Source organism: Schistocerca nitens, chromosome 2 (genome assembly GCF_023898315.1).
Source record: "Schistocerca nitens isolate TAMUIC-IGC-003100 chromosome 2, iqSchNite1.1, whole genome shotgun sequence".
Taxonomy (NCBI): domain Eukaryota; kingdom Metazoa; phylum Arthropoda; class Insecta; order Orthoptera; family Acrididae; genus Schistocerca; species Schistocerca nitens.
The window spans coordinates 499634983-499661210 of record NC_064615.1 but is presented as its reverse complement, the minus strand read 5'-3'; the positions used below and the strand labels follow the sequence as shown (position 1 = coordinate 499661210).

The 26228-nt window shown below is 37.7% G+C and overlaps 1 protein-coding gene across 3 annotated transcripts in view; it reads right to left on the bottom strand.

Moving 5' to 3' along the window:
* LOC126236473 (cleavage and polyadenylation specificity factor subunit 1) overlaps positions 1 to 26228 on the bottom strand; it is a 328004-nt gene that overhangs the window by 1311 nt on the left and 300465 nt on the right. For all 3 annotated transcript variants that reach the window (XM_049945805.1, XM_049945806.1, XM_049945807.1), the window contains 4 exons: positions 20774 to 20950; positions 14773 to 14905; positions 13185 to 13325; positions 7676 to 7805 (listed from right to left, as the gene is read on the bottom strand). In XM_049945805.1, the coding sequence (XP_049801762.1) occupies positions 7676 to 7805; positions 13185 to 13325; positions 14773 to 14905; positions 20774 to 20950 (581 nt within the window). The remainder of the gene's footprint in view (positions 1 to 7675; positions 7806 to 13184; positions 13326 to 14772; positions 14906 to 20773; positions 20951 to 26228) is intronic.

Genomic DNA, 26228 nt, shown 5'->3' with positions numbered 1-26228 from the left:
ATACACTATAATCCGACTGAAAGTACATTTTTTCTGTGTTAAATGACAATATACTTTCCCTTAGAGCTGTAACACTAATCAATCCTATGAATGGCAAAGGTTTTATACACCAGTATAGAACTTTCCAGAATTTTAGGAAATGAAACCCAGCAAAAAACAATGCATTTTGAAACTATGCTGCATTTTTCATATTATGAAAGTATGAACATGATTTCCATCAAATACAGCATTGTAGCTTCTGAAGCACTGAAATGAGATTGCGCTGTGTGATTTGCTTTTGTCAGCCAATCATAGCTCAGGTCATTTGATATCACCAGCAAATGATAGAGACTCAGAGCATAGGACGCATCATGTATTCAGTCAACAGCAACATCATTGTTAAGTACCATGAACATACCAACACAAAAGTTAATGATTTAAATTAATACACATATAGCACAGCTACCAGAAAACCTAAGGGTTTACATATATAACTGGTCATCAAAAATTTTCTGCTGTTTTTTTCCAAGGGTGAGGTTAGGTAGGATCTTAAGAGCATAGCTCAAATTGCAGCAACTTAATATTTCTGACAAACACAACTGTAAATTTCAATGCTGTACACCGAAAATTTCATGGGTACCTGGCTGAATACATGCTCTGCTGAGCACTTCGACTTTTCCATAGAAGAGCCAATTTAATGTGAAACTGCTCAAGAACTCATTTTGCACTTTTTTTGAAGGATAATTATACTTTTTGCATAATTTGCAATCTATGAAAGATCTGAAATAAATACAAAAACCTAACCATGAAACTTGGTCTTTTTTAGCGTGTGTTATCCTTTAAAATATATCAGACACAAATTTGTCAACAAAATTTGAAATAATGACGTAAGTGCTGGTCTTCTGAGCTCGAAAGTTTTCTAAGCTACTCCTCCTCAAAACTCTAAATTTTGAATGATTTAAGAAATTCATTACACATTCTCACGAGCAACATAATTCAACTTGCATAAAAGGAAATTTACTTTGAAAGTAATGCTTCTCAGACCACCATTCGTAATGTTTTCTCTCATGACCTGTTGGAAATGTAAATAATTGTGATGTCACACTCATTGAAAGCAGTCTGTTTTTATGAAGAATTGCATAGTATTCATTTTAAAGCATTTGACACATTTTTCTGTCAGCAGACACTTGATTGTGCACTGCTTTTTGTTGTTGTCAATGGCATAATTTCTTTGCAACTTAAGTTTTACTTTTGTGTTATTTTATTGCTGCAGTATTATTCTGCAGTAGAGGGCTAAAGTAAAATTCTTTGTTGGATTGTCAGTTTTTAGCAGTCAAAATTACAAAAATGTAACTGAAAACTAAAACAATAAACTATTTCCAAAATTTTAAAAAAATTCCTGGATTTTTCGAGATTTCCCAGGGCATATACACACTGACCAATGAACTTGTTTGCCAGCTGTTTTATCTATGAATGAGCCTATGTGATCATTCAACTCTCAACAAACAGTTACACTCTGGTATATGTATGAGTTGATGGATTTCAGTTGTGATTCACTGACAATGTAGTCATAGGACACACACACACACACACACACACACACACACACACACACACACACACACACATTTTAAATAAGTTGCCAATCTCTGCATTACTTTGTAATTATACCGAGTTCTGACTGAATATTGGTGCAACACTTTTCTGATTGTATTTTACTATGGGCAACACTACCATGTGCAAAAAGGTCTAAGGTTCCTTTTAATACTGTGTGTCACTCATTACTATACAATGTAAACAGCAAGAGTCCCAATGCATTTGCATGTGGCATGTCCGAAGTTACTTCGACTTCTGTCAGACTCTCCATCAAAGATAACATGATGTATTCTCCTTACAAAGAAATCCTCAGTCCAGGCACAAACATCTGTTTGGGCTCAGAATATGTTCTGAAATTTATCAATAGACATATATAAATGAAATTAGACATAGTTTGGTGGATAACTGCTGCAGTTTTTCTTGTAGGAAGGTATGAGCTGCACTTTCTTACAACTATTGGGCACTGGTTTTTGTTTGAAGGATTTATAGTATATTAAGGTTAATATGGGAGCTAACTCTAATCTGTTTTCTTTGTAGATTCTGTGTAGAATACCATCATGCACTGGAGCCTTTTTTAGTTTTAGTGAATTCAGCTGATTCTTAATGCCACTGATACTATTATTTTTATCACTCATCTCTCTAGTTGTGTGAGAAGTAAACTGGAGGGTTGGGGGGGGGGGGGGGGGGAATCTAATTATCTTCCTTTGTCTAGGAACATTTAGAAAGTTGGGTCCAACATCAGCTTTTGCTTTGCTATCCACACTTTTGGCTCTTGTGTCTTCCATGAATATCTGGACACTAACTTTGTTGCAACTGACACCTTTAGATATGAAAAATTTTGCGAAAATGAGGGAAAACTGATGATTTGTAGGTAAATAACAGAAATTGGTGGTTTTTATGAAATGTCATGAAATTTGTCACTTCTTCATATAAAAAATGTTATAAATCTGAGGATGGCAGTTTTCCAATATTCAAATGATAGCTGTTTGACATTGAAATTGTAGTTTTACTTTTTATTTCCTCAAGGCTGACACTTGTGTGCAATTTTAAAATGACAGTTCTTCCCCATGTAACTATCACGTGATGTCAAAAACAGCACTGGAGTTGACAAAAAATAGCACCGAAATTGGAGAAAACATCCAATCTGCCAAAAAAAGGTAAAACTGAAATGGAAAAAAATGCAACACTGAATCTGGCGAAAAAGAGAACACTAGATCTGCCAAAAACCAGCGCCACTGATCAGCTGGAGGTGGCGGGGGGAGGGGGAGGAGGAGGAGGAGGAGGAGGAGAGAAAAAAAATTTTATCTCCGAAACTGAATTAAAAGTAACACTGAATCTGGCAAAAATAACATCAAATCTGGCAAAAGACGTGAAACTGGCATTAAAACACTGAATTTGGCAAAAATATCACTAAATTTAACCAAAACACCACATAATTTTGCAAAAAAGACACTGAAACTGGCTAAAAATAACACAAAATTTGGAAACAACATAAAATGATTTTTATTCTTGTCCCTACATAAGATCTTTTTTTTTGGGTTTTGTGAGAGGATTCGAAAAGATTCTGCTGCCGTGTTGACCAAAGGCCTCATACCTTATCCTTTTGACAACAAATGGCATTTCATTTACAATTTATCTGTCTATAATCCTATGCCTTGTTTTACTACCACAGCACAGCACCCATTGTTTCTTTACAGAGACTGTATAATACTGAGTGCCTCTCCCACGGTGAACTGTTCAGCTAGGTAATATCTATCTAGAGCTTGGGCAACTGTTCTGTTAAGCATAAGCCACAGTTCCTGTACAGAGGTAAATATTTTGAGATTCTCTATGTGGTATCATACTATTGCAACTTTATCCAGTTCACTGAATATTTAAATCTTTCTGCTGGTTTTATTTGCCCTACGTGCTTGAAGCAATTACTTTTTCTACAAATGCCTCTTGCCCACTGTCATTAGTTTTGGCATCTACATCGTCAAAGTGTTAGGTCTATTTGCCGCCATTAGATATAATATGTTTCCACTGTAAGTGGGCTTCTGAACTATTTCTTAGTTTTCAGGGAAAGAATTTATTTCACAAGATATCTTGTCACAGCCACCAATTACAAAATTGTGAGCTGAGGGCTTCTCTAAAGTTTTTGGTTAAATCATTGGCTGAGCCTAATCATTGGGTGAGCCTGGGGGTTGACATAAGGACCCAATTATACGTTTATGCCCACTCTGAAAGTGAGCCTTACCCAAACAATCTCAAACACCTTCAATTTCTATCAACAGAGATTTTGAGCTTCTTTTCTACTGTCTCCATCTCCCACTGGTTTATCCTTGCAATGTGCTCTTTGATTCATCCTCAAAGCCCCAATGCTGACAATTTAGGATTTTTGCCAAGCTTTCTGTACCTAGTACTTATTATATGAACTCCACTGTTTTTTATGTCTGCTTGAAACTCTGGGTCTTTGTTACAAATGCTGTTGCTGCTGATCACTGACATTATGATGCAGAGTCAAGAGGGACAATGAATTTCATCAAAAGGAAAATTCACTTGAGAAAACTAAAAAATTACTCTCTGCTTAAAACGGCTGGCCAGTTTTCACGTTCAGGAGCCAAAGTTTAAGTAAGGCTGACAAATATTTAAAAGTGAGAAAACTATGCCTATGTTTCAATCCTATTAATTCCTTCTTTGAGGAGGAAAGACAAATAGGTTGTGTAAGGTTAAAATAGAGTCGAGCATCTCTTAAGAGCCTAGGATGAAAGGGAAGTCACTGTATGTAATGCAGTTTTTGTAAAGTAAGCAAATGGCTCAAAAATGACATTTAAATAAAATCTGTAACTATAAAGCATCTATTTATGATACAGACTGTCTCCTGTCTGACTTTTCATGACCAAAGTAAAAGTAGTAATAGTTGCTGTGAGTACAAAGAAGTCAAATCTAGACCATTAATCCAAAATATAGAATGCTGTTACAGGAAATTCAAGAGGCAATGTCTGGCAATATAACAGGTACATGTAATGCTGAGGTGAAACATTTGTGAATAGGTTTTTACCTACTTATTAAAACATGTCTGTTAGAAATATAGTTTGCAATGATATATCCAGTCAATAAAGCACATTAGTTGAGTTAAATTCACCAGTGTGAGTATGAAATGCATTCTGTTATCTCTTAAGGAGTTTCAATATTAGTGTATGTATCATCATTGATTTCCATGAAACCCACACCATACAGAAAAAAGTTCAATCTCTTGTGACAAAATACTAGCCAATATGTTAAAAAAAAGGAATTTAGGATCGCAATATCAACAAAACTTCTGTACAGCTATTATTATTACTACACTGAGACTTTCATATAATTAGGGTGAAGTGGGGTAAGTGTAACCACGTTTTGGCATAGTTCAGCTTTGACACCAAATTGCCCACTTGTTATTGAAGATATGATTTTGAAATTTCTCATGCTTAAAGTTTGACTTATTGACTTTTAAACAATATACATTTTGTTTTTGAAAAAATAAATTATATGGTCAAATAATTGTTTTCAAAATTTTGTGTTGTGAGGTTACACTTGCCCCACGGTTCGGAGCAAGAGTAACCCCGCATTGTTGTACCCATACAGAGCATTGTAAAAGAGACTTGGGGTAAGTGACCTGATTACCCTATTTTTACTGAATTTGAGGATTTTTAAATTATTAAAATATCTTAAATTTTACTCAAGATATGATCTTTTTTGCGCGCGCCTCTTTGTATATTATGAAATAAACAGAAAATGTTAGCTAAACTAAAAAATAAGTGTTAGCATAAACCATAAAACACTGAAACAGAATGTTTCATAGATGAAATATTTTTGTTTTAGGTCAGTAATTTATTAGTTTATATTCTACAAAAGTCATATTTTTTTCTTTAGTAGGCAATTTAACAAAAATAATAAAATATCTAGTATCAAGAGAAAAGAAAATTCACTTTATAAGTTCACTTTCTATTATTTTTCATGGTAATTGAACTCAAGTTGTTGGCAATTTGTGTTTAATACTAAACTGCCCTAATTCAACTTATTATGTTCACACTTAGGCCCTAACTATTATTTAGTCACTGAATGTTATATGAATCAAATGTAACACCAAATGTCAGGTCTCCCCGTGACCCAAAGTAGGCTCAGGCAGCACTGAAATGACATCAGAGGATGGAACTTCCGTCTCATCTCTTCTATCAGGCCAGTAGAATGTGGTGCCACGCTTTGTCTTGTTTTCGCATCTGACAAAAATCACTTCTGGATCTCCTAAATCACTAATATTGGTAACTTGGCCAATAAAATGAACTTTCTTACATTTTGTTGCACAAGCTACCAGAACATAGTTTCCAACTGTAATTTTATCTTTGGCTTCAAAAAGGTTTGCCTTCTTCTTCTTCTTCTTCTTCTTCTTCACAGTTTATCATTTCCATTTCCTCCCTGAGATCGTCCAGTGTTATTATGTTCCCATTTTCTTCATCACTACTTATTAAAGATAAGCCTCCTTCAGTTTCACTTTCTTCACTTACTGATTCAAGTTCATCTTTTTTTCTTGCTACTCATATGAGCAATCAGGGATTTTTTTCCACAACATTCCGAGATGCCATTTCGGATAAAGTAACAGCACTTTGTTTGGGAGATTTATTTTTCATTACCAAGCCCTTTTTTATGCCGATGATGCTTTTTTGTTTTGCTTTCTTCTTCTTATTGTTGTTTCCTTTAAAACCTTTTTCTTTATAGATGGCATCTTGAAAAGTGATAACTTCAGCTCCTGGTGCAATCCTTTTCTTCTTTGTTTTACCAGGGAGACTACACTGTCGGACTGTTTCCAATACTGAGCTTTCAAATGACAAATCAGAAGTTCCAGAACATAATGAAATATTGGTTAGCTTGGGAATGGTTGACAAAGAACTCTGTCTGATACTGGGAGAACTGCGGGGCTCAGTCTATGTAGGCCTATAAAATTCTGGAGGCTGTTCAGCTGGAAGCTTCCCAAAAATCTGAGTACTTTCTGTTAGAGACGTAGCTTCCACACAGTCTATGGCTGCATTATCGTGAGCTGGCAATGGATTTGTTTCTGCCAAAGATTTGGTATGAGCTACGTATCTTTTATATGCCTCCGGATCATATTTAGTTTTATCAATTACTTCTCTACTGTACGGGAATATTCCTGCTTTTTGAAAACCACTTTTCAACAATTCAGGTGGTGTTTCATTCCATACAGCAGTGAGGAGATTGGAAAAGTCACATTTGCTAATTTTTACCCCTTGATGATGTCTCTGGTGACGAGTTAACTTTTGGTCCCAAGTAGATTTCACACCCTTAAACACTGCTACATCCATTGGCTGCAGGATGAATTATCATGCTCAACATTGTCAGTCAAACAATACTTCACATACTGTACTGTAATTGAAATGGTGGCATTCTTTACAGCTCTGTGTCATATTTTATAAAAGGAAATGTGGTTTAAAAATATAGTAGACTTAAATAAAAAATAAAATATATCTCACACAAACTCAGTAGACATACAAATCCAGCACATCAGGTATTCTAGTATCCATATGTACAGGAAGGCCAGTTTAGTTGATCTAGTGTGATAGCAAAAACAAGGTTATGGCTTAAATAGATAAATATGTTCCAGTAAGTTTGTTTGGGGCAAGTGTAACCAGGGGGGGTTACACTTGCCCCAGCCGATTGGTTACGCTTGCCCCACATGGGAAAAAGTTGGGGTAAGTGTAACCATGCCTGGCATATCAAGAGCTTTATCAGAAGAGTAAAACGAATCTCATATTTGAAATTATTATACAAAAGTTAGATTGTAACCAAAAAATTGTGCAGTTATCTTTAAAACTGCAAAAATGACAGGCCACCAAATTCTGAACATGTCACTCTCTCGCAGAGTGAAAATGTAGACGTCAATTCAAGTCCAAAAATTAATTACCAATTTATGTCAGATCTGACAACTTATGGCTAAATATAACAAAGAAAGGAGTAAATTAACATGTGTGATAGATCAGAGGTAAAAATACAGCTTCTTTAAGGCACCATAAGCCGTGGTTACACTAACCCCATGGTTAGCAGAGTGTAAAGTTGTTCTAATACTTGCCTAAATGCTTTTGGATTTAATCCTGCAGTGTGGCAACAATGACTCACAAGCACATTTTGTAACATAAGCAGACGCCTGTAAGACTTTTCAGGTACAGGGAGTACATACCCTAAGCCACCATCCAAAGTTGCTGTAACAAAAATTGTAGCCTTCAGTAGAACACACACAGTAATTAGGCTGAACGAGCTATTTGTTAAATAGTTAAATACATGTTGGTAGTCACTTAAAAACTAAAAAAGCAGGGAAGATGAATACATTTTTTAAAGAACAAAACTAAAAATAAAGAGAAAGTAGAAACTATTCAAATGTGTGATTCACAGCCATAAAATATGTGATTCACAGCCATAAAATATCAGTTATCAAATATTGCAAACAGATAAAAAAGAAACAGATCTGTTGGAAGGCATCTGTCAATTGTGACTCTTCCACCTTAAACTCTGCCAGAATGATCCCAGAAATCCAGCATGACCTCCAATCTCTGCCTAAGGCCTTAGGCCCCTCCCAGAACCTCTCCCACCAATTTTCCTACCCTCCCCTATGACACTCAGCATATCCACCTTCTACAAGCTCCCAAAAATCCACCAACTCAACAATCCTGAATTCCCTACTGTAGTTGGCTATCGTGCCCCACAGAGAGAATTTTGGCCCCCATTAACCAACACCTCCAACCAACTGCCCAAAATCTAGTCTCCTAAGTCAAAGATACCAGCATCTTCCTTCACTGACTCTCCACCATTCTCATCCCTTTGCCTCTTGGATCCCTACTCGTAACTGCTGACACCATTTCCCTACACACCAACATACTTCACACCTGTGGTCTTGCCACTATTGAACACTATCTCCCCTTATGTACTTCAGACTCAAAACCCAATACCTCACTGCTCATACAATTTACTAAACACAAAACTACTTCTCCTTTGAAGTGAAGGTATACAAACAAATCCGCAGAACAGCCATGGCTAACCACATGGCACCCTCCTATGCCAAACTGTTAATGGGCCTTCTAGAGGAAACCTTCCTTGACTCTCAAAGCCCCAACCCCTGGTCTGGTACGGGTTCATTGGTGACATCTTCATGATCTGCACTCAGGGCCAAGACAGTCTATCCTCATTTCTTCACAACCTCAACACATATCCCATCCGCTTCACCTGGTCCTCTTCAACCCAGCAAGCCACCTTCCTGGATGTTGGCACCCTCTCTGATAGCTCTATCAACATCTCTGTCCACATTAATCCACCAATTACCAACAGTATCTGCATTTCAAGAGCTGCCATCCCTTCCAAATCAAAAAATCCCTCCCACACAGCCCAGCCAACCATCACCAAGCTCTGAAATCAGGGACGTCCTGCCCAAAACCCTTCCCACCCCTCCTAAAATGGTATTCTGTTGTCCACCCAACCTCCACAACAATCTAGCCTATTCTTATGCCAATCCCAATCCTGGCTCCTTGCCAGGGGGATCATATCCCTGTGCAAGGCCTAGGTGCAAGACCTGGCCAATCCACCCACCCAGCACTACCTATTCCAATCCTGTCACAGGCTTATCCTATCCCATATGAGGCACAGAATCATTCTGCATACAGCTTCAAATGCCAGTACTCTTTCTCAATAGTGTTCCTTGAAAAGAACATCGCCTTCCCTCCAGGAATTCCCATTTGAGTTTCCAAAGCACCTCCATAACACTTGCATGCTGTTCGAACATATCAGTAAGAAATCTAGCAGCTCGTCTCTGAATTGCTTGGATGTCTTTCTTTAATCTAACCTGATACAGATCTCAAACTCTCAAGCAGTACTCAAGAATAGATTGCACTATACGTGGTCTCATTTACAGATGAATTCTCCCAATAAACTGAAGCTGATCATTCGCCATTCCTACCACAATCCTCATACGCTCATTCCATTTCATATCACTTTGCAATTGTTACACCCAGATATTTCAATGACAAGACTGTGCCAAGCAGGACAATACTAATGCTGTATCCAAAGATACATCCACATTACCTGACATTTTACTACATTTAGAGCTAGCTGCCATTCATCACACCAACTAGAAATTTTGTCTAAATCATCTCGTATCCTCCTAAAGGCAATCAACCTCGACACCTTACTGTACACCACAGCATCATCAGCAAACAACTGCAGATTGCTATCTACAATTTCCTTCAAATCATTTATGTGTATAGAGAATAATAGTGGTCCTATCACACTTCCATGGAGCACTCCTCACTATACCCTTGTAACCGATGAACAGTCGCCGTTGAGGATGACGTATTGAGTTCGATAACTTAAGAAGTCTTCAAGCCACTCAGATATCTGTGAACTTATTCTATATGCTCATATCTTCTTTAACAGCCTGCAGTGGGGCACTACATCAAACGCTTTGTGGATATCTAGAAATATGGAATCTGCCTGTTCCCCTTCATTCATGGTATATCATGTGAGAAAATGGCAAGTGAGTTTCGCACACGCGATGTTTTCTAAAACCACACTGATTCAAGCACATAAGCTTCTCAGTCTAGAAAATTTATTATATTCAAACTGAGAATATGATAAAGGATTCTGCAACAATCCAACGTAAGGGATATTTGTCTGTAATTTTGGGAGTCCGTCTTTTGCCCTTCTTATACAAAGGAATCACCTGCACCTTTTTCCAGTCACTTGCAACTTAGTATTGGGCTAGAGATTCACAATAAATGCAAGCTAAGTAAGCGGCCAATGCCACAGAGCACTCTTTGAAAAACTGAACTGGGATGGATCTGGTGACTTTTTTGTTTTCAACTCCTCCTCTTGTTTCTCTACACTAGTGATGCCTATTACTATGTTGTCCATATAGGAGTCAGTCTGATGGTCAAATGACAGTGTGTTTGCATGATTCTCCTTCATGAATGGTTTCTTGAACGTTAAATTAAAAACTTCAGCTTTTGTTTTGCTATGTTCAACTACCCCACTAGACAGGTCAACAAGTGACTGAATGAAAGCCTTAGATCCACTCAGCGATTTTACATATGACCAGAATTTTCTTGGGTTCTCTGCCAGATCTGTTGCTAAGGTATGACAATGGTAGTAGTTGCATGCTCCATGCATAGATCTTTTCACAGATGCACGAATCTCTAGTAACCTTTGCTTGTCGTCATTTGCACGTTCTCTTTTGAATCAGGAGTGCAACAGCCTCTGCTTCCTCAGCATTTTTCGAATCTCGTTATTAAACTATGGTGGGTCTTTTCTGTCCTTAATCCACTTACTAGGCATATAATTCTACAGACTACAATTTACAATCTGCTTTAACTTTGCTCATAATTCCTCAAGTCCACCTTACTGGAAATTGGTGATGTCAGTTCACTGTCTAAGTGAGAAGCTAAAAATGCTTATCTACTCTTTGTAGCAAAAACACACTCATATCATTCTTAACTGATTTATGAACTTTGGTGACCACAGTTTCTATACTGACATTGTTGATAAGGTCCGGCTTATTTGTAGCTACAAGGTCTAAGATATTTCCATTGTGTGTGGGCTGCCAAACTAAGTGCTTAAGACAGTTTTCAAAAAATGTGTTCAAAAGTACTTCGCATGTCTGTCTGTCCGTCTGCACCCCCTGCAATGAATCCACAGACATCCCAGTCTACACTTGGTAGGTTAGAGTCACCTCCAGCTAGTAATGCATGATGTGTGTATTTATGCGCTACTGACCGTAGACATTCTTTGAATGACTCTAGAACTGTCGCAGCAGAATCAGGTGGCCAGTAAAAACATCCAACAATTAGCTTGGTTTCACCTAGACCTGTTATATGCGATCATAAAACTTCACTGTCACATTCAACTTCAATCTCAATAGAGACAATATTTTTGTAATGGCCTCTAATCTGTCTTTCTGATATACGTTCCATAATACCTCAGAGGTTTCCACTTCAGAATTCAGCCAACTCTCGGTCCCGACAATAAGTTGAGCATGGGAATTTTCCTGGGCAGGTGGGCAGCAAATTCAGGAACTTTGTTGCAAATACTTAGATCATTTATTGATATAGAAACTTTGATGTGATGACACGAATAGCACCAAATTTGGCAAAAATAAAACAGTACTGATTTTAGCAAAGTACAATGTTGAATTTGGCAAAAACACAAAATTTGTCAAAAACAGCGAATGTAGCAAAATCAGCAAAAAACCTACATTAAATTCGGCAAAAAACACAAAGTTTGGTGAAAACCACCAAATTTAGCAAAAAACACCAAATTTTGCAAAAATTACTCATATTGACAAAAAAACCATGAATTTGTAACTAAATTCAGTGAATTTGGCAAAAAATAACATTGATTTAGGAAAATATCACCAAATTTACCAAAAAATACCAAATTTGCTAAAAAACAACACAAAATTTTGGAACAATAACGAGTTTGGGAAAAGGACAACACCAAACTTTAAAAAAAAAAAATCCCTCCCAAAAATAATACCAAATTTAGCAAAAATAACAATGAATACGGGAAAAAATAGCACCAAATTTGGCAGAAAACCTCAACCACATTATTTACATCCATCCAATTGCATCCTGGAACACTTTCTTGAAGTTTTTTGTTTTCCATGATACCACTTCAGTGTAATCAGTAAGATATTTAGTATGGCCATCCCTGTATCATGGTCAGAGAGGCCATTCACTTCTGGATATACACTTATATTACTGCTTAAGCATTCATATACAAAAATGTTGTCTATTAGTGTACTATGTGTAACTCTGATCGGAAAACTAATCACAGGATTGAGGTTATAAGTGTTGAGTAACATTTCCAAGACATTTCTTTTATCTCATTCTTTCAGAAAAGTAATATTAATATCTCCACAGACCATTATTTGCTTCTTTTAGTTTATTACATTATAACATAATTATAATCCAAATTTTTAAAGAACATCTGACAGCTTTCCAGATGGGTTGGTTGGTTGATTTGGGGGAGGGGACCAAGAGTGAGGTCATCGGTCCCATCGGATTAGAGAAGGATGGGGAATGAAGCTGGCTGTGCCCTTTCAAAGCAACCATAACAGCATTTGCCTGAAGTGATTTAAGGGAAAGCACAGAAAAACCTACATCAGGATGGCCAGAAGCAGGTTTGAACTGTCGTACTCCCAAATGCGAGTCAAGTGTGCAATAACCACTGCGCCACCTTGCTTGGTTTTCCAGATGGGGATCTATATACTTCAATAACTGTATATGATTTTTCCAACGGCAGTAATTCACAGGTGCAGCCTTCCACATCTTGATTTAAGCAGAAACTGGAAGTTTCAACAGACCTGAAGTCACTGTTATTTTTAACTAGTGTGAGAAGTCCTCCTTCCTCCATATTTTTCCAACACAAATAGGTTGCTAATCTAAATTGCCGCTATCCTTGAAGATGACCACACACTGTGAATTAAAATCATTCGTAATGGTAAGAAAGGAAAGTGATGACACTGAACAATTCACACACCCAAATCAAAGGAAAAAATACATAGTCACATTTTTAAAGTCTGCAATGGTGTTACATACCAAACATTGTTATGTGTCTTCTTTCTGCTCCACTCAGATGAATTTTATCTCTTGTGAGATCATTCACCTTGCATCTAATTCTAAAAAATGTGTTTATATGTTGTCCTAAATGGAAGTCAGCCTTTCGAAGGAGCCGTTGACCTACATATAAAAACATATCAGTAAACAGACTCATATTCACATGAAAACTGGTTGAAGTATGTATGGCTAGCATTACAATGACATCTTTTTGTAGCACAATTTTATAAAAAAATTAATATTTTTTAGTTAATCTTTTTTTTTTTTTTACAGTTCTTTACCAATAATAATGTAAGGAAATTCAACTTCGTATGCCCAGATTAATGTAGTTACGAAATATCTGGTATTACTAAACTAAGTCACCAACAAACAAAAAAACAATCTCCCTCCAGTACTAACTACAATCAAATAATGTCCAATCCAATTATTGACAAAAAATAATTACAGAGAATAGAAAGAAGGAGAATTAGGATTTTTGGGTCCCATAAACGATAAGATCATTAAAACTGGAGCACGAGCTCGGAGTGGGAAGGAAACTGATGCTATACTTTCAAAGAAACTATCCTTTACCATTTTAGGGAAGTCATGTAAATCCTAAATCTCGATGCCTGATTGGGGATTTGAACCATCACTCTGCCAAATACAAGACTGATGTCTTAACACAGTACCAGCTCCAGCTCATTCTGTCAAGAGTAGGAAGAAAGTCACTGACAGTTAATATATCCCTTGGAAACCAATTTAAACTCTAAGGGAAAATAATGGTTTAAAGATTACATCCATCTCCAAAGAACAGGCTATGAGACCAAGGAAATGTAGAAAAGATTTGGGAAATGTTTTATGGAAGTACTTTTATCATTAGCAAGGCAGAAAGATAAGTATTGATGGCTTCTCAGAAGGAAAGACTAACGGATGCTCTGAAGACTGATAGAGAATCAGAAGTATGAAAATTGGTTCAGAGAGTGATTAAATATTACAGTTAGCAATATGAGGGATGGGGGAAAGGAATGACAGATACTGACCAATGTTACAAGTCACAAATATTGACTAACGTGACAAAACAGTAATTAGAAATGTCGATGTATTGTGTCAGAAGCAGTTCACACAAACCCTTGTAGTAACAAATAAAAAGGGATGAGCTAGTGGCAGTTACTGAACCTGACACTTCTATCTCTGTAGAAACAGGAGCCAGCAAGATACAAGATGCAGTTTTTTTTATTGTAGTAGACAATACTTCACTTTATTAGCAAGCATAAGAATCATTAATTCCAAAATACAAATTCTCTCCTAATGATGGCTTGGCTGACACAATATACAGCAATGAATTTGCAGGCTAGTTAAGAAAAATATCAAAAGAATTTGAGGAGTTTTTCATGACATTTGTTTTAAATTTATGGCCTAGCTATAATGATTTAAATTCTATAAAAATTTATTAACGATTTGGTACTAGTATTAAACTCTGTTCAATCTGCTGAAATAAAAAGTGCATTACATGTAACCACATACTTCAAACATCTTTATTTCAACAACTTTTTTTTTTCTTTCAATGCAGAATGTGTTGTCAGTGTCTCACCTCCAAAGCTTTCCCTGGATTCTGGTTGATACATGTACAAGACAACATTTCTGTCACCATCAGCTATCAAAAATCCCATTTGTGTATTGTCCAGCAGGAACTCACAGGTGTAAACTTCAGCTGGTCTGAAGTCCTGGACAAATAATAAAAGCAAAGTAACAAAACTATTTTATAGCAGGTTAGATACCTAAAGAAAAACATAAATATTGCACACACAAGACCATGACTATGCCCAGTACTAAGAATTATTCCTACTTTCAATTCTACGTTCTTGTAAATACTGCTTAAAATACATTTCAGTTTTTTCAGTGGAAAGGTTGCTCTTTCTGGACAAAAATGATACAGTAAAACCCCATATTGATGAACGTGCAGCTAAGGAATTCCTGCTTTTAATGAATATTTTCGTAAGTTCCTAAGAAATTACCATAAGGGGAATCTTCACGATGCTTTCTTTTCTGTTGAACTTTGTGCATGTTGATACTGAACATGAGCCCAGAAATTTTTCAATGCTGATGAGACTGTGTTTTAATATAATTTATATCCTTCAAAAACATTGGCCTATTCTGTTATTGTGGTGGGACAGGGGGAGGGGGTGGGGGGGAATCCCTAAAAAACATGGGCCTATTCAGTTACTGGGCCACAAAAAATTGGAAAATTTTAAATTCGTAACATAAAAATACTACTGTGGGCTTACAATTTTATTACCAATGCCTGGATGACTGCTAAAATTTGTACAAAGTTTCTTAGGAGTGTAGATGTTGCAGTGGATACATCAGGAAGAAAGATCATTCTCATTACAGACAGATGCCATGCACACCCAAAGATAAAGACATTCCTCAGAATGGTGATGATGTGTTTCTTCCTGCTAACTGTATGACTCACCTATAGCCTTTTGGGCATAATTCACCACCTAGAAGTTAATACAGGAAGAAGAAGAGCATTATTATTTCCCTGAATCCTGTTGCAGAAATTCGAGCAAGTGTGACATGTCAGGATTTTGTTGTGATGACGACATCCCAACTGATTTAAGTGACTGTGTGACACATTCGGAAAGAACCACACAGAGGTGAACACTGAAGGGAAGGGGCGGATGATGATGAAAATGAGGAGGAGGAGGAGGAGGAGGAGGAGGAGGAGGAGGTGGTGGTGGTGGTGGTGGAGGAGGAAGAGGAGGAGGAGGAGGAGGAGAGGGGGAGGAGAGGGGGAGGTGATTCAGCAGCACTTGATTTTGCTGCAGCTATCAGAAACTGGTTTTTTCTCATTTAGTGTAGATGAGTTGGTTCTACTCAATATCAACCACCTACAGCAGCAATTATTGTCGGTATGTTATGTTAGCAGGAGAAAATATACTACACTTTTTGATTTTTTTTTATAAATGCATGTCTACTTAATTAATTAAAATTGTGTAGCATTAATACGTATATAAGGATGTTCTAGGGCCAAGTCATGTGCATGATATGTGACCTAAAAACTTCCAAATTATGCTTATGGGTCACTTCATTAGCATACTGGAAATAAACCCGTGTTAGCATCCACAGATGGAAATTTGAATCACCAATTTTGCTGGAGGACCAGGCATTTAAAGGACTGTATAATGGATCGGATTGCAATGAATGACAACATATGTAGAGAAGCACTTATTATTGGAAACAATAACACGCAAAGAAAGTACACAAGAGAGCACATGGAAGTGCATATATCATTGGGCCTTTAACTAGTTTTTCTGTTACTACATTTTGCAACTAGCACCTGATAAATACAATCATGTAAACAAGGAATACACTGAAACACAAAAAAATGATGAAATTCATCGAGTCTGCTGCAAAGTAATCACATAACAAGGGAAAGAGGGCATACAAGAAAAGAAAAAAAAAAAAAACACAAATACTCTGTTCTCCTTCTGTATCACTTCACTCAGTAAAGGACATGGCTTGCAGATTGGTCTCTTGAAAATCCCTTGTGGTGTACGAATAGTGGCCCCTCACACCATTTTGTCATGCCCAGGGTGTACTCCTTCAATGATGGCAAGCTTCCAGCATAAGGGTGGCAGGTTATCTTCCCTCACTACGACCAATGTGCCAGGCTGCACACCCTGACTGGGGGCCAACCACTTAACCCGCTGCTGCAGATGATGTAGGTAGTCCCATGACCAGCACCGTCAAAAGATCTGGAACCATTGCTGCAGCAGTTCACACCTTGTGAGCAAGTTCACTTTGGCTGTACCTTGATCTGGTTGAGCGATACTTGTGATAGCAGTTTCAAACAGGAAATGACCTGGAGTGAAGACTTGAGGGTCAGAAAGATTGCAAGATAGTGGTGTGAGAGGATGAGAGTTCAAGCAAGTCTCAATTTGACAAGTCACAGTTGTCAACTCTTCAGATGCTGGACATAAGGTTCCCATCATCCACTACAAGTGACACTTGAAGGATTTAACTTATGCTTCTCATATTCTGCCACATTGTGGTGATGCTGGGGGAATGAAGAGCCAGTAAATGCCTTCTTCGTGTGTGAAGTTTTTCACCTGTGACTGCTGACAATGACAGCTCACATCAGCTTGTAATTCATGGAGTTTCTGCCTAGCTACGAAAAAGTTTGTCCCATTGTCACTGTACAAGTTTTGGCTCCTTCACCGTCACGACACAAATCTTCTAAGCGCCAACAGGCATCCTTCAGTAGTCATGTTGCCAACTACATCCAAACGCACTGCTCATGTTGCCAGCACACAAACAGGGATCACTGTGGGCCAGTTTTCACATAGAACAGTCCTGTGTCATCAACACCACAGTTTAAGTAAGGCCTCACAGTTTTAGCAAGTCATCCATGAACTGATGTGCAGGCTTTGCCTTTAATCACTGATAAGTCAAGCAATGATGTAGAACATACCAGACTGCATTTCGCCTGTTAGTTAGTCAATATTGCTTCCTCAGAGACATAAGCAAAAGTTGACACACAGCGTGGGAAAGACGACAATGTTCACTTTCCACTGTTGGCCTCATGAGACGATGCTGAGGTGGCCATAAGAGTTGATGCTTCTCCTCATATGACAGATCAGCATTTCTTAGCCTGCAGCAAACCCGTAGTAATCTCACCTCACCAAGGATAGGATGCAATAATTTGAGTTTTTGTTGCATATGTGGCTTCTTGTGTTATTCTGAAGCACCATAGGAATGTTTCCTGTAGTTCATTATGAGACAAGTCAGCAGTTACTCTTGTTTCCCTAGCAGTATTGCATTTATTAACATTTTGCAAATATTAACATCAGTGTAGATTTTTACAAAGCATGACACGACCAGCCGCCTTGACGAAATGTTGTGCTCTATCACCTGATACTGCCCTGACATGACCAAACCTAGTTCTGTCTCTTGAAGCACATGACGATCAGTTCCTATGGACAAACTTCGGCTACCAGCAACACATCGAGCTTACCAGGTGACCAAAATTCCGGATCAGTGAGTTGTACACACAAGTCTCACTCACTGGGATCAATTGTTTGTTCAGGGACGACACCAGTTATCTTTAGCAATTCTAAAGATTCGGCAGATAACATGAAGTTGTTTATACAGGTGCTGACTTGAACAGAGACGTGGTCTTTAGTGTCTGAGAAGGTGGCACCTATTCCTTGAATCAGTACTCTACTGTGCTATCTTTGAAGTCTATGGCATCGTACGCATGCTTCCGATATAAAGCACGATTGTGACCCAGAATTTAACGGAGCACAAGAAGTTTGCCATTTGCGACTGCTATCTTGCACCATTATCCTCACTGTCACGAGAAGGCTGACTTTCAATGAGCAATAATTAGATGTACTTGACGGATGTATGCCATTGTACTTGTGTTGAATGTCACTTGGGCAAGTCTTCCTTGTTCCATCTTGTGTTGTATTTCTGCATGTAGTAACATGCGGTGTTGCTTTCGACAAGTATGACACCAAACAGATTTGCAACCAGAAACCCTATGATCATCCTTCAGACAATTGTAGCACAAACTGTTGCACATCACAATACCTTTGTGTTTGCTACATGCAGCCTGCCTGAATCTGCAGCACTTGTGCAATGCCTGAGGCAGGATGTACATGATACATGCACTACGAGTAGCGATGTAGGTTTGTCTCAAATGCCCAAATGGCTTGGTGTTGGAGGTGTTCTGCTGTTTGTTCCCAGATGTGCTGTGCCGTGGTGGTACTATAGCCTTGGTGATTTCCAATGATTTGCATTTATTTTTGAGAAAAACACACCTCTTTGATTGTTGGAAAGCTATTGGAACCCAAGACTGTCTTCAAATTCTGTTCTTACAGACTGGTCAACTTTTTCTTTAAGGAGCTGACATAATTATGTCTTGCAAGGATACTTTTAGTTGTAAGGCCATCAGCACATGCACATTGCTTGCAGCCTTGTTAAGTAGTGCATTAAGTTTGTTTGCGCATGCCCTTGCCATTGACAGCTGTGTTAACAGTTTCTTCAAATGTGCTGACACAATCAATCGAGGGGTATTGTAACTGTTGCAAACCATATCAATAGCTACCTTCAAATTAGTGCTAGTTAACAGAAGATGAGCAATTACATTGTGAACTTCACCTGTTAATGAGCAAAGCAAATGGTGATATTTTGCAATGTCCTCTAATTCTTCATTATGACTCACAAGACTCACGAATGTGTCATAAAAATACATGAACTGTGTTACATAATGATTGAAAGATGGCAGTTTTCTGGTAGGCAACTTGATGCTATGTTTAGATGCACTCAAGGCAGATCCAGCATCGGATGAAACCTTGTCAACTACATTGGCATGAATCATCTGCATTGCTCGCAGTTTTCTCGAAATCTAAGAACAGATTTTCAAACATTTCCCTGTCGTCAGCATGTACATCTACGTCTTCAAATGATTTGAGCTGTGACTGTGCATCTTCATACTTCTCTGCAATCTTGAGCAACTGTTTTAGTTTGATAGTAATATCCAAAGTATCTGATTTCACTGTTATGTCAAATTCGTTTGCAAACTTTAGCAACCACGTAAGGCTTGCTTTTGCCACCAAGCGGGAAACAAAAAGTTTTCTTCTTAACACTTCACCCATCAAGAAAGTTTAGCAGTAGCATGGAAGAGCAGAAGCAGCAGCTAGGATGAGTGGGAGTTTACAGGAAGCAGGATAACCAGACCTGTTCCATTGTAGCTTGCCACTGCCATTCCACCTATGGGTGGCTGCCGCTGCACTCAACTTCATCGAATCCATCACAATCTGGCCTGGATGGGCCAAAATGTTAACGTCCACAGATGGAAATTTGAACTGTCAATTTTACTGGAGGACAAAGAATTTAAAGGACTGTATAATGGTTTTGATCCATTCAGATTGCAGTGAATGACAACATAAGCAGAGATGCACTTATATTCGTATTTGCCCTGGGATGCTGGCCAGGATACCACCCCTCCAAGGTAGGCTAAAGGGACATGCCATGGCGAGAGAGAGAGAGAGAGAGAGAGAGAGAGAGAGAGAGAGAGAGAGAGAGAGAGAGAGAGCAGTTGGGAATACTGAATCCAGCAAGTGGGGCGAGCGATACACATTTCCCGTTAACAGGAAGACCGAGCCGAACCTGGTTTCCATCTCTTTTCTTTTCTCTCCATGGATAACTTGTGTCTTTGTCTATAGCGGTAAACATTTAAGGGGAAGTTATTCTTGTATGGGACACACACATTGTTCATAGTGCAATGTGTTATGCAACTATCCTCTTAGCCACACTTACAAAATGTGAAACACTCTAACCTAGTGTGCACATTTTGTGATGTAACATCCATGGCAATCGGCTCTGCAAGCGAATTTGAAAGATCGTATTCTTCCTCTCTCAGTAAAGCATCTTCTTTTTAAAGGAGCTTATTACAACCAGTTACACTGAAGAAACAAAAAAGTAAAAGAAAAAAAATACTTCTTTTCAAATCATAGACATTTTAATCAGACAATACATAACAATTTAAATGCACTACAAATGGAAACTGAACTTTAAGGACTCACCCTGCTAACGAGAGAAAGTGTCCTGTACTCTTCCTGGAAACGAAGTAAGCTAATGGACTTGTATACATCAGCAACTAATATCAAGCTTTTTATACTTAGGAGTTGGTGGATGTAAATATTAGTGTCAATAAAGGCCACCCCAACTAGATCATTATCCTTTAGCTGCCATATATAAATCTGAAATCCACAAAAGCAATTTATTAACTACTTATAGTTTATGGTGATACACAGTGTAATACACACAAATAGAATGTACTGATCATTATAGTCATGAAGTATTGAGAGTATCACCCTTCCCCTCTCCCAATCCCTCTTAAACTTTGCACTGATGCTTAGCTTATGAGAGAGTTACTAGACAATTTTAATACATCTATTACATGAAGAAATACATCATATTGGCAGTTAAAGTGAAGTTAATGTGAAGCACATGATGGAAAAACGAATGTGATTGTATTTGTAAATGAATATTATGTCTAATAATAATTGTTCTATGGAAGTTCTCTATAATTTGTAACACAAATTAGTACACAAGAAAATATTCTTATCATAGGTCACAGAGAACCCTTACTTTACTTTTAAACTCCTCTAGTTATCCATAAAACAATATGCTGTGACAGGTATCCAAACCACTCATGTATTTGATTCTTCTCTCCACTAATAACAAAGCTTTGCACAGACTTTTAATGGTCTTATGACTGTAGATGGACTTAGTACATTTTTTTAGACAAGGAAAATTTGGTCGCAGTGAAGGATATTAATGAGTTTCGTACTTCCGTGAATGTGTTTCTGAGTAAGTCGCCAATCCCAAAAAATGATTTTGTATATAATTAGCTTGGAAATATGCAGGACACACTAATTTCCTAATTTTTAAAATCAGGATAGTTTCAATCATCAGTACTGAAAACTTAAGTGCTTCACTAGGCCTATGTCAAAAATGAGGGAGCAGAGTTGCCAATGTATGTCCTGATCTATTTGTAGTTTCTGAAGCTAACATTATAAAATTTTGAGAAAATCCCTGAATCAACATTGCTATACTTTATTAGAACATCACTCCTATATGAAGCCTAGTATTACTTTTCATCCCTGTATTTGGATCATCTGCAAAAAGGCCAAATTTGGAAACTACAGCACATTTATAGCCATACTCTAGAAATAACTGTGAAAAACATGGCAGAAGATACTTCCCCTTGTATAGGAATTAAGTTTTGTTCCCATTCCATTTATGTATGAGTGCAGGAAGAATGATCCCTTAAGAATTCGGTGTTCACTGTAATTAATCTAATCCTGTCTTTGCAATCCCTACAGAAGAGATACGTAGGGTATAGTAGACGTTCTGAGATTATTCCCTTGATACTGGTTCTTAGTAACAAAGCTTTCGCGGGTTAGTTGGTGTCTTTACTTGTCCATCAATTCAGATTTTTCAACATGTCCTTGGCATTTCCAACGAGCCAAACACACTTATTCAGTATTTTAGGATCCATTTTAAAAGTATTTTGTATGCAATCACCTGTGTACAATGCTTGCACTTTCCCCGCTTGTTAATAATGAACCAAAGCCTGCTATGACTGAGCCTTTGTGGCCATTTGGTATTAACCCCCCAAAAATTGTCACACCGAAGATCAACTATATTTTTATCTGCACTTATGACTCACAGCCACTGTAGTCACTGGATACTATGTTTCTACCTTTTTTAATGTGCACTATATTATATTTTTCAACATTTAAAATAAGTTGCCAGTCTTAGCAGTACTTTAAAATCTTATCATGATCTTATTCAATTTTTGTGCAAAATGTTTCTGGCAGTAATTTCATCATAGATAACACCATCATTTGCGAGAAAGTCTGATTAATATTAATATACAACATGAACAGCAATGGTTTCAACACATCTCCCTGTGGCATGCCAGAAGTTACTTTTATTCTGAAACTTCCTGGCAGATTAAAACTGTGTGCCCGACCGAGACTTGAACTTGGGACCTTTGCCTTTCGCGGGCAAGTGCTCTACCATCTGAGCTACCGAAGCACGACTCACGCCCAGTACTCACAGCTTTACTTCTGCCAGTATCTAGTCTCCTACCTTCCAAACTTTACAGAAGCTCTCCTGTGAACCTTGCAGAACTAGCACTCCTGAAAGAAGGGATACAGCGGAGACATGGCTTAGCCACAGCCTGTGGGATGTTTCCAGAATGTCAAAAACTCTCCATGCAAGATAACATGCAGCATCTTTCGTGCCAAGAAATCCTCACTTCTATTTTATTTACTCATCTGTCTACAGACCATTTAGTACAGTAGTATCAGACATGTCATAAACATACAGAAATTATATATACATAACATGTTAACAAAACATGGTAGGAGAAGGAGATGGGGCAGGAAATCCCTCAAACTTTGTTTGATGCTCAATATTATCATACTTTTGTTACTAAATGCTGGTGGAGTAGTGAATCAAATGTATGTCAGAAGCCAAAAAATAAAGATTCTATCCAATTGCCTTGACCCATAGCTTTCAGAAAGCCATGAGAGAAAAGTGCAAAATGGGTTTCATATGACTAATGTTTTAGGATCCATGTGGTCATATGGAGGAGGTTGTTCTGTTCACCATATCTCATTATATTTGAGCTCTACAGTTCTACAACAAATGGATGCCAATGAAAATGGATGGTAGATTTTGTGGATAACTTTTGTCACTTTCCTTGTCGACAAGTGTGACCTTTGCTTTCTTCCAATTACTAGCACATTTTTTGTTTGAGTAATTTACAACAGCACATTTTTATTGAAAGAGGTGCTAACTGTGACGCAAATTTTGTACAGCATGTGACAGGGTTTCCATTGGACCCTGAGACATTTTTCAATTTTAGAGATTCTAGCTAATTCTCAATGCCACCGACATTAACATCTGCATTACCTTGCCTATGCAGTGGTGCAAGAAGTAAACTGGGGTAATATTTCTGTATCATCTACTGAAATCAATATTTGAAATGGACTTCATCATTTCTGCATTTGCTTTTCAAAACACAATTTTGGCTCTTACGTCATCCATGAGTATCTGGACACTTAACTTTGTTGCCTCTGGCAGTCTTTATGTATGACCAGAATTTCTTTGGGGTTTGTGAGGGTCTTTTGGCAACACACTACATGGAAGCCATTGGAGGCCTCAAGCATAGCCCTTCAGCAGTCAAACAAGTTATAGTTACCATCTCTGTATCTATATAGTCCTACGCTTTATTTGACTGGGTAGCACTTACTGTTTCTTTGGTGAGACTTTATACAATGGTGGATCCCTCCCATCATGAACTGTTTTACTAGGGACATATCTATAGAGTGCCATTGGGAGACCCTTAACATATATTAGAAAAACAAAGCATGTGAGATCCAAACTAGTGCCACATCATGTCTGGTGTTTCACATTTAGCATTCATTATAATGTGAAGAAGATCAAAGTGTGTTTCACATTCAGCATCTATTACAATGTGATGAAGATCAAAGTGATAAACATTTCCTCCTATTGTACTGATAAGATAAAAACCACACTTCTGCTGTATTCACTATTCTGTTAGATTTGCATGAAAATATCATCTAAACTGTTTGTAACTCAGATGGTTTTTCTGTAGGAGGTGTTTATCTATTGTTAATATCTTCAAAATATTTTGAAAATGCTGATAATAATAGTATGGGTCACTAGGTCTTTACTATTGTTTTATCGCCTTTATTTGTCACGTGGCTTGATAGAACTCTATTAATAACAGGATTAAATTTGCAGCAGGACAACTCTATTGGTCTTCAGACGCACCTGCAGAATTCTGAAATGAAGAGATACCTCAGGTGGATGGACAAGGTTCTGGGTGCACAGTTTTAATCTGCCAGGAAGTTTGAAAATCATGCAGCAGCAGTTGCAGAGTGAAAGACTGAATCCTTACCTTCATGAGTTCTGGTCTCACAGGTTTAATGTGGAAGGGAGTTTCAAATCAGCATACACTACAGAATAAATGATTCATTTTGAGACTGTTCACATAGACTGGAACCAGTTATCAAAATTTGAAACTCACTCCTCCTCAACGTGAGACTAGCAGTTAACCACTGTGCCACCTTGTTCTGTGTGTACAAATGTTATCGCTTACGAACTACATGCACAACCAGGCTGGTAAAATTCCCCAAGTGTGTAGAGTCAAAAAGATATTGAACTTACATGAACATGTAGCAAAAAGAGTGGGATAAATGGCAAAAGGGCTGTCAAATCTGAGAAAGATAGTAATGGAAATGCTTAAACTCAAAGAAAGACATCATAAATTTTGTGAAAACCTGCTCAGAAAATTCAAAGATCCAATTTTCCTCAAGGAAATTACAGCATGATCAAAAACTTGCACATATGAAAATAAATGTGTCTGTAAATAGAGTCAACTGTATTCGTTTGATCAGCCATTGCAAGATAGTACCGAAGGTATTACTGACAACAAATGAAGATGCCAATTTAATAGATACAGTTCACGTGATGTCTGTAATATTGGGCAGTACATTGCTTGAAAAAATGTTGTTTCCCCAACAGCAACCAGTTTTCATTGTTGATTAGTAATTTGTCAATTATTTGTGTGCATGTTTTGCAGACGAATTTTGTGGGGAATATCCAGTTGGTGCATCGCCAAATAATTCAATAGTCACTACATAGTACGTTCTAACATGCCATGCATAAAAATGGGATTCTTTCAAAACTCTTACCGTGGGTGCTATTGGCAACAGAAAGGTAGGGTCAAGTGTTCTGGATGGCTCTTGAGCTAGAGACCATTTGTACACCCAACAGGAGGATAGTCCAGTGTCGCTAACCTACAGTACAGTGTCAGAGTATGAATATTACTTTCTTACTCTTGCCTAGGCAAATGGGGCAAATTGGATGGTTCTTTTTGGTGGGCCTTGAGGGGATTATGGAAGCAACATTAGTTTTGGGCAGTTTCTTAGAAAACTTCAAAAAGGTATTTTTACCACTTTTTTTTCATCAAAACTGTGCCATGGATTCCCAGATGGCTATGTACAGCAACAGGCTGAAATTTTTACAACATACTTCTAAGATCTAATTCTCGAACAGCCTTGAAAATTATCTTGATATCTTTATCTGTTCCCGGAATACAGAAGTCCAAGTCAGGCTAAATGTATATGTAAATACACAAGTAAAATCAGGTCTGATGTGAAAATGTAGTTTATAAAGTGACGTAGCATGGAGAAATATGCTTTTCCAACAAACTGCACTCTACACTATAGTGACTGGGAAACAAACCTTGTCAGCACGTCTCTCCACTCCAAAATTCTTCTCCTAACATGTGAAGTTAGGCACCAAGACTACAAACGCTCATGAAAGGTCAAAATTAACATTCTCCAGATTTCCATATATACTAAACTGGACAGAGGAAAAAATTATGTTGAGAAACAGCTTAAAATAGAGACTAGTTCAGTTCAAAGACAAGAA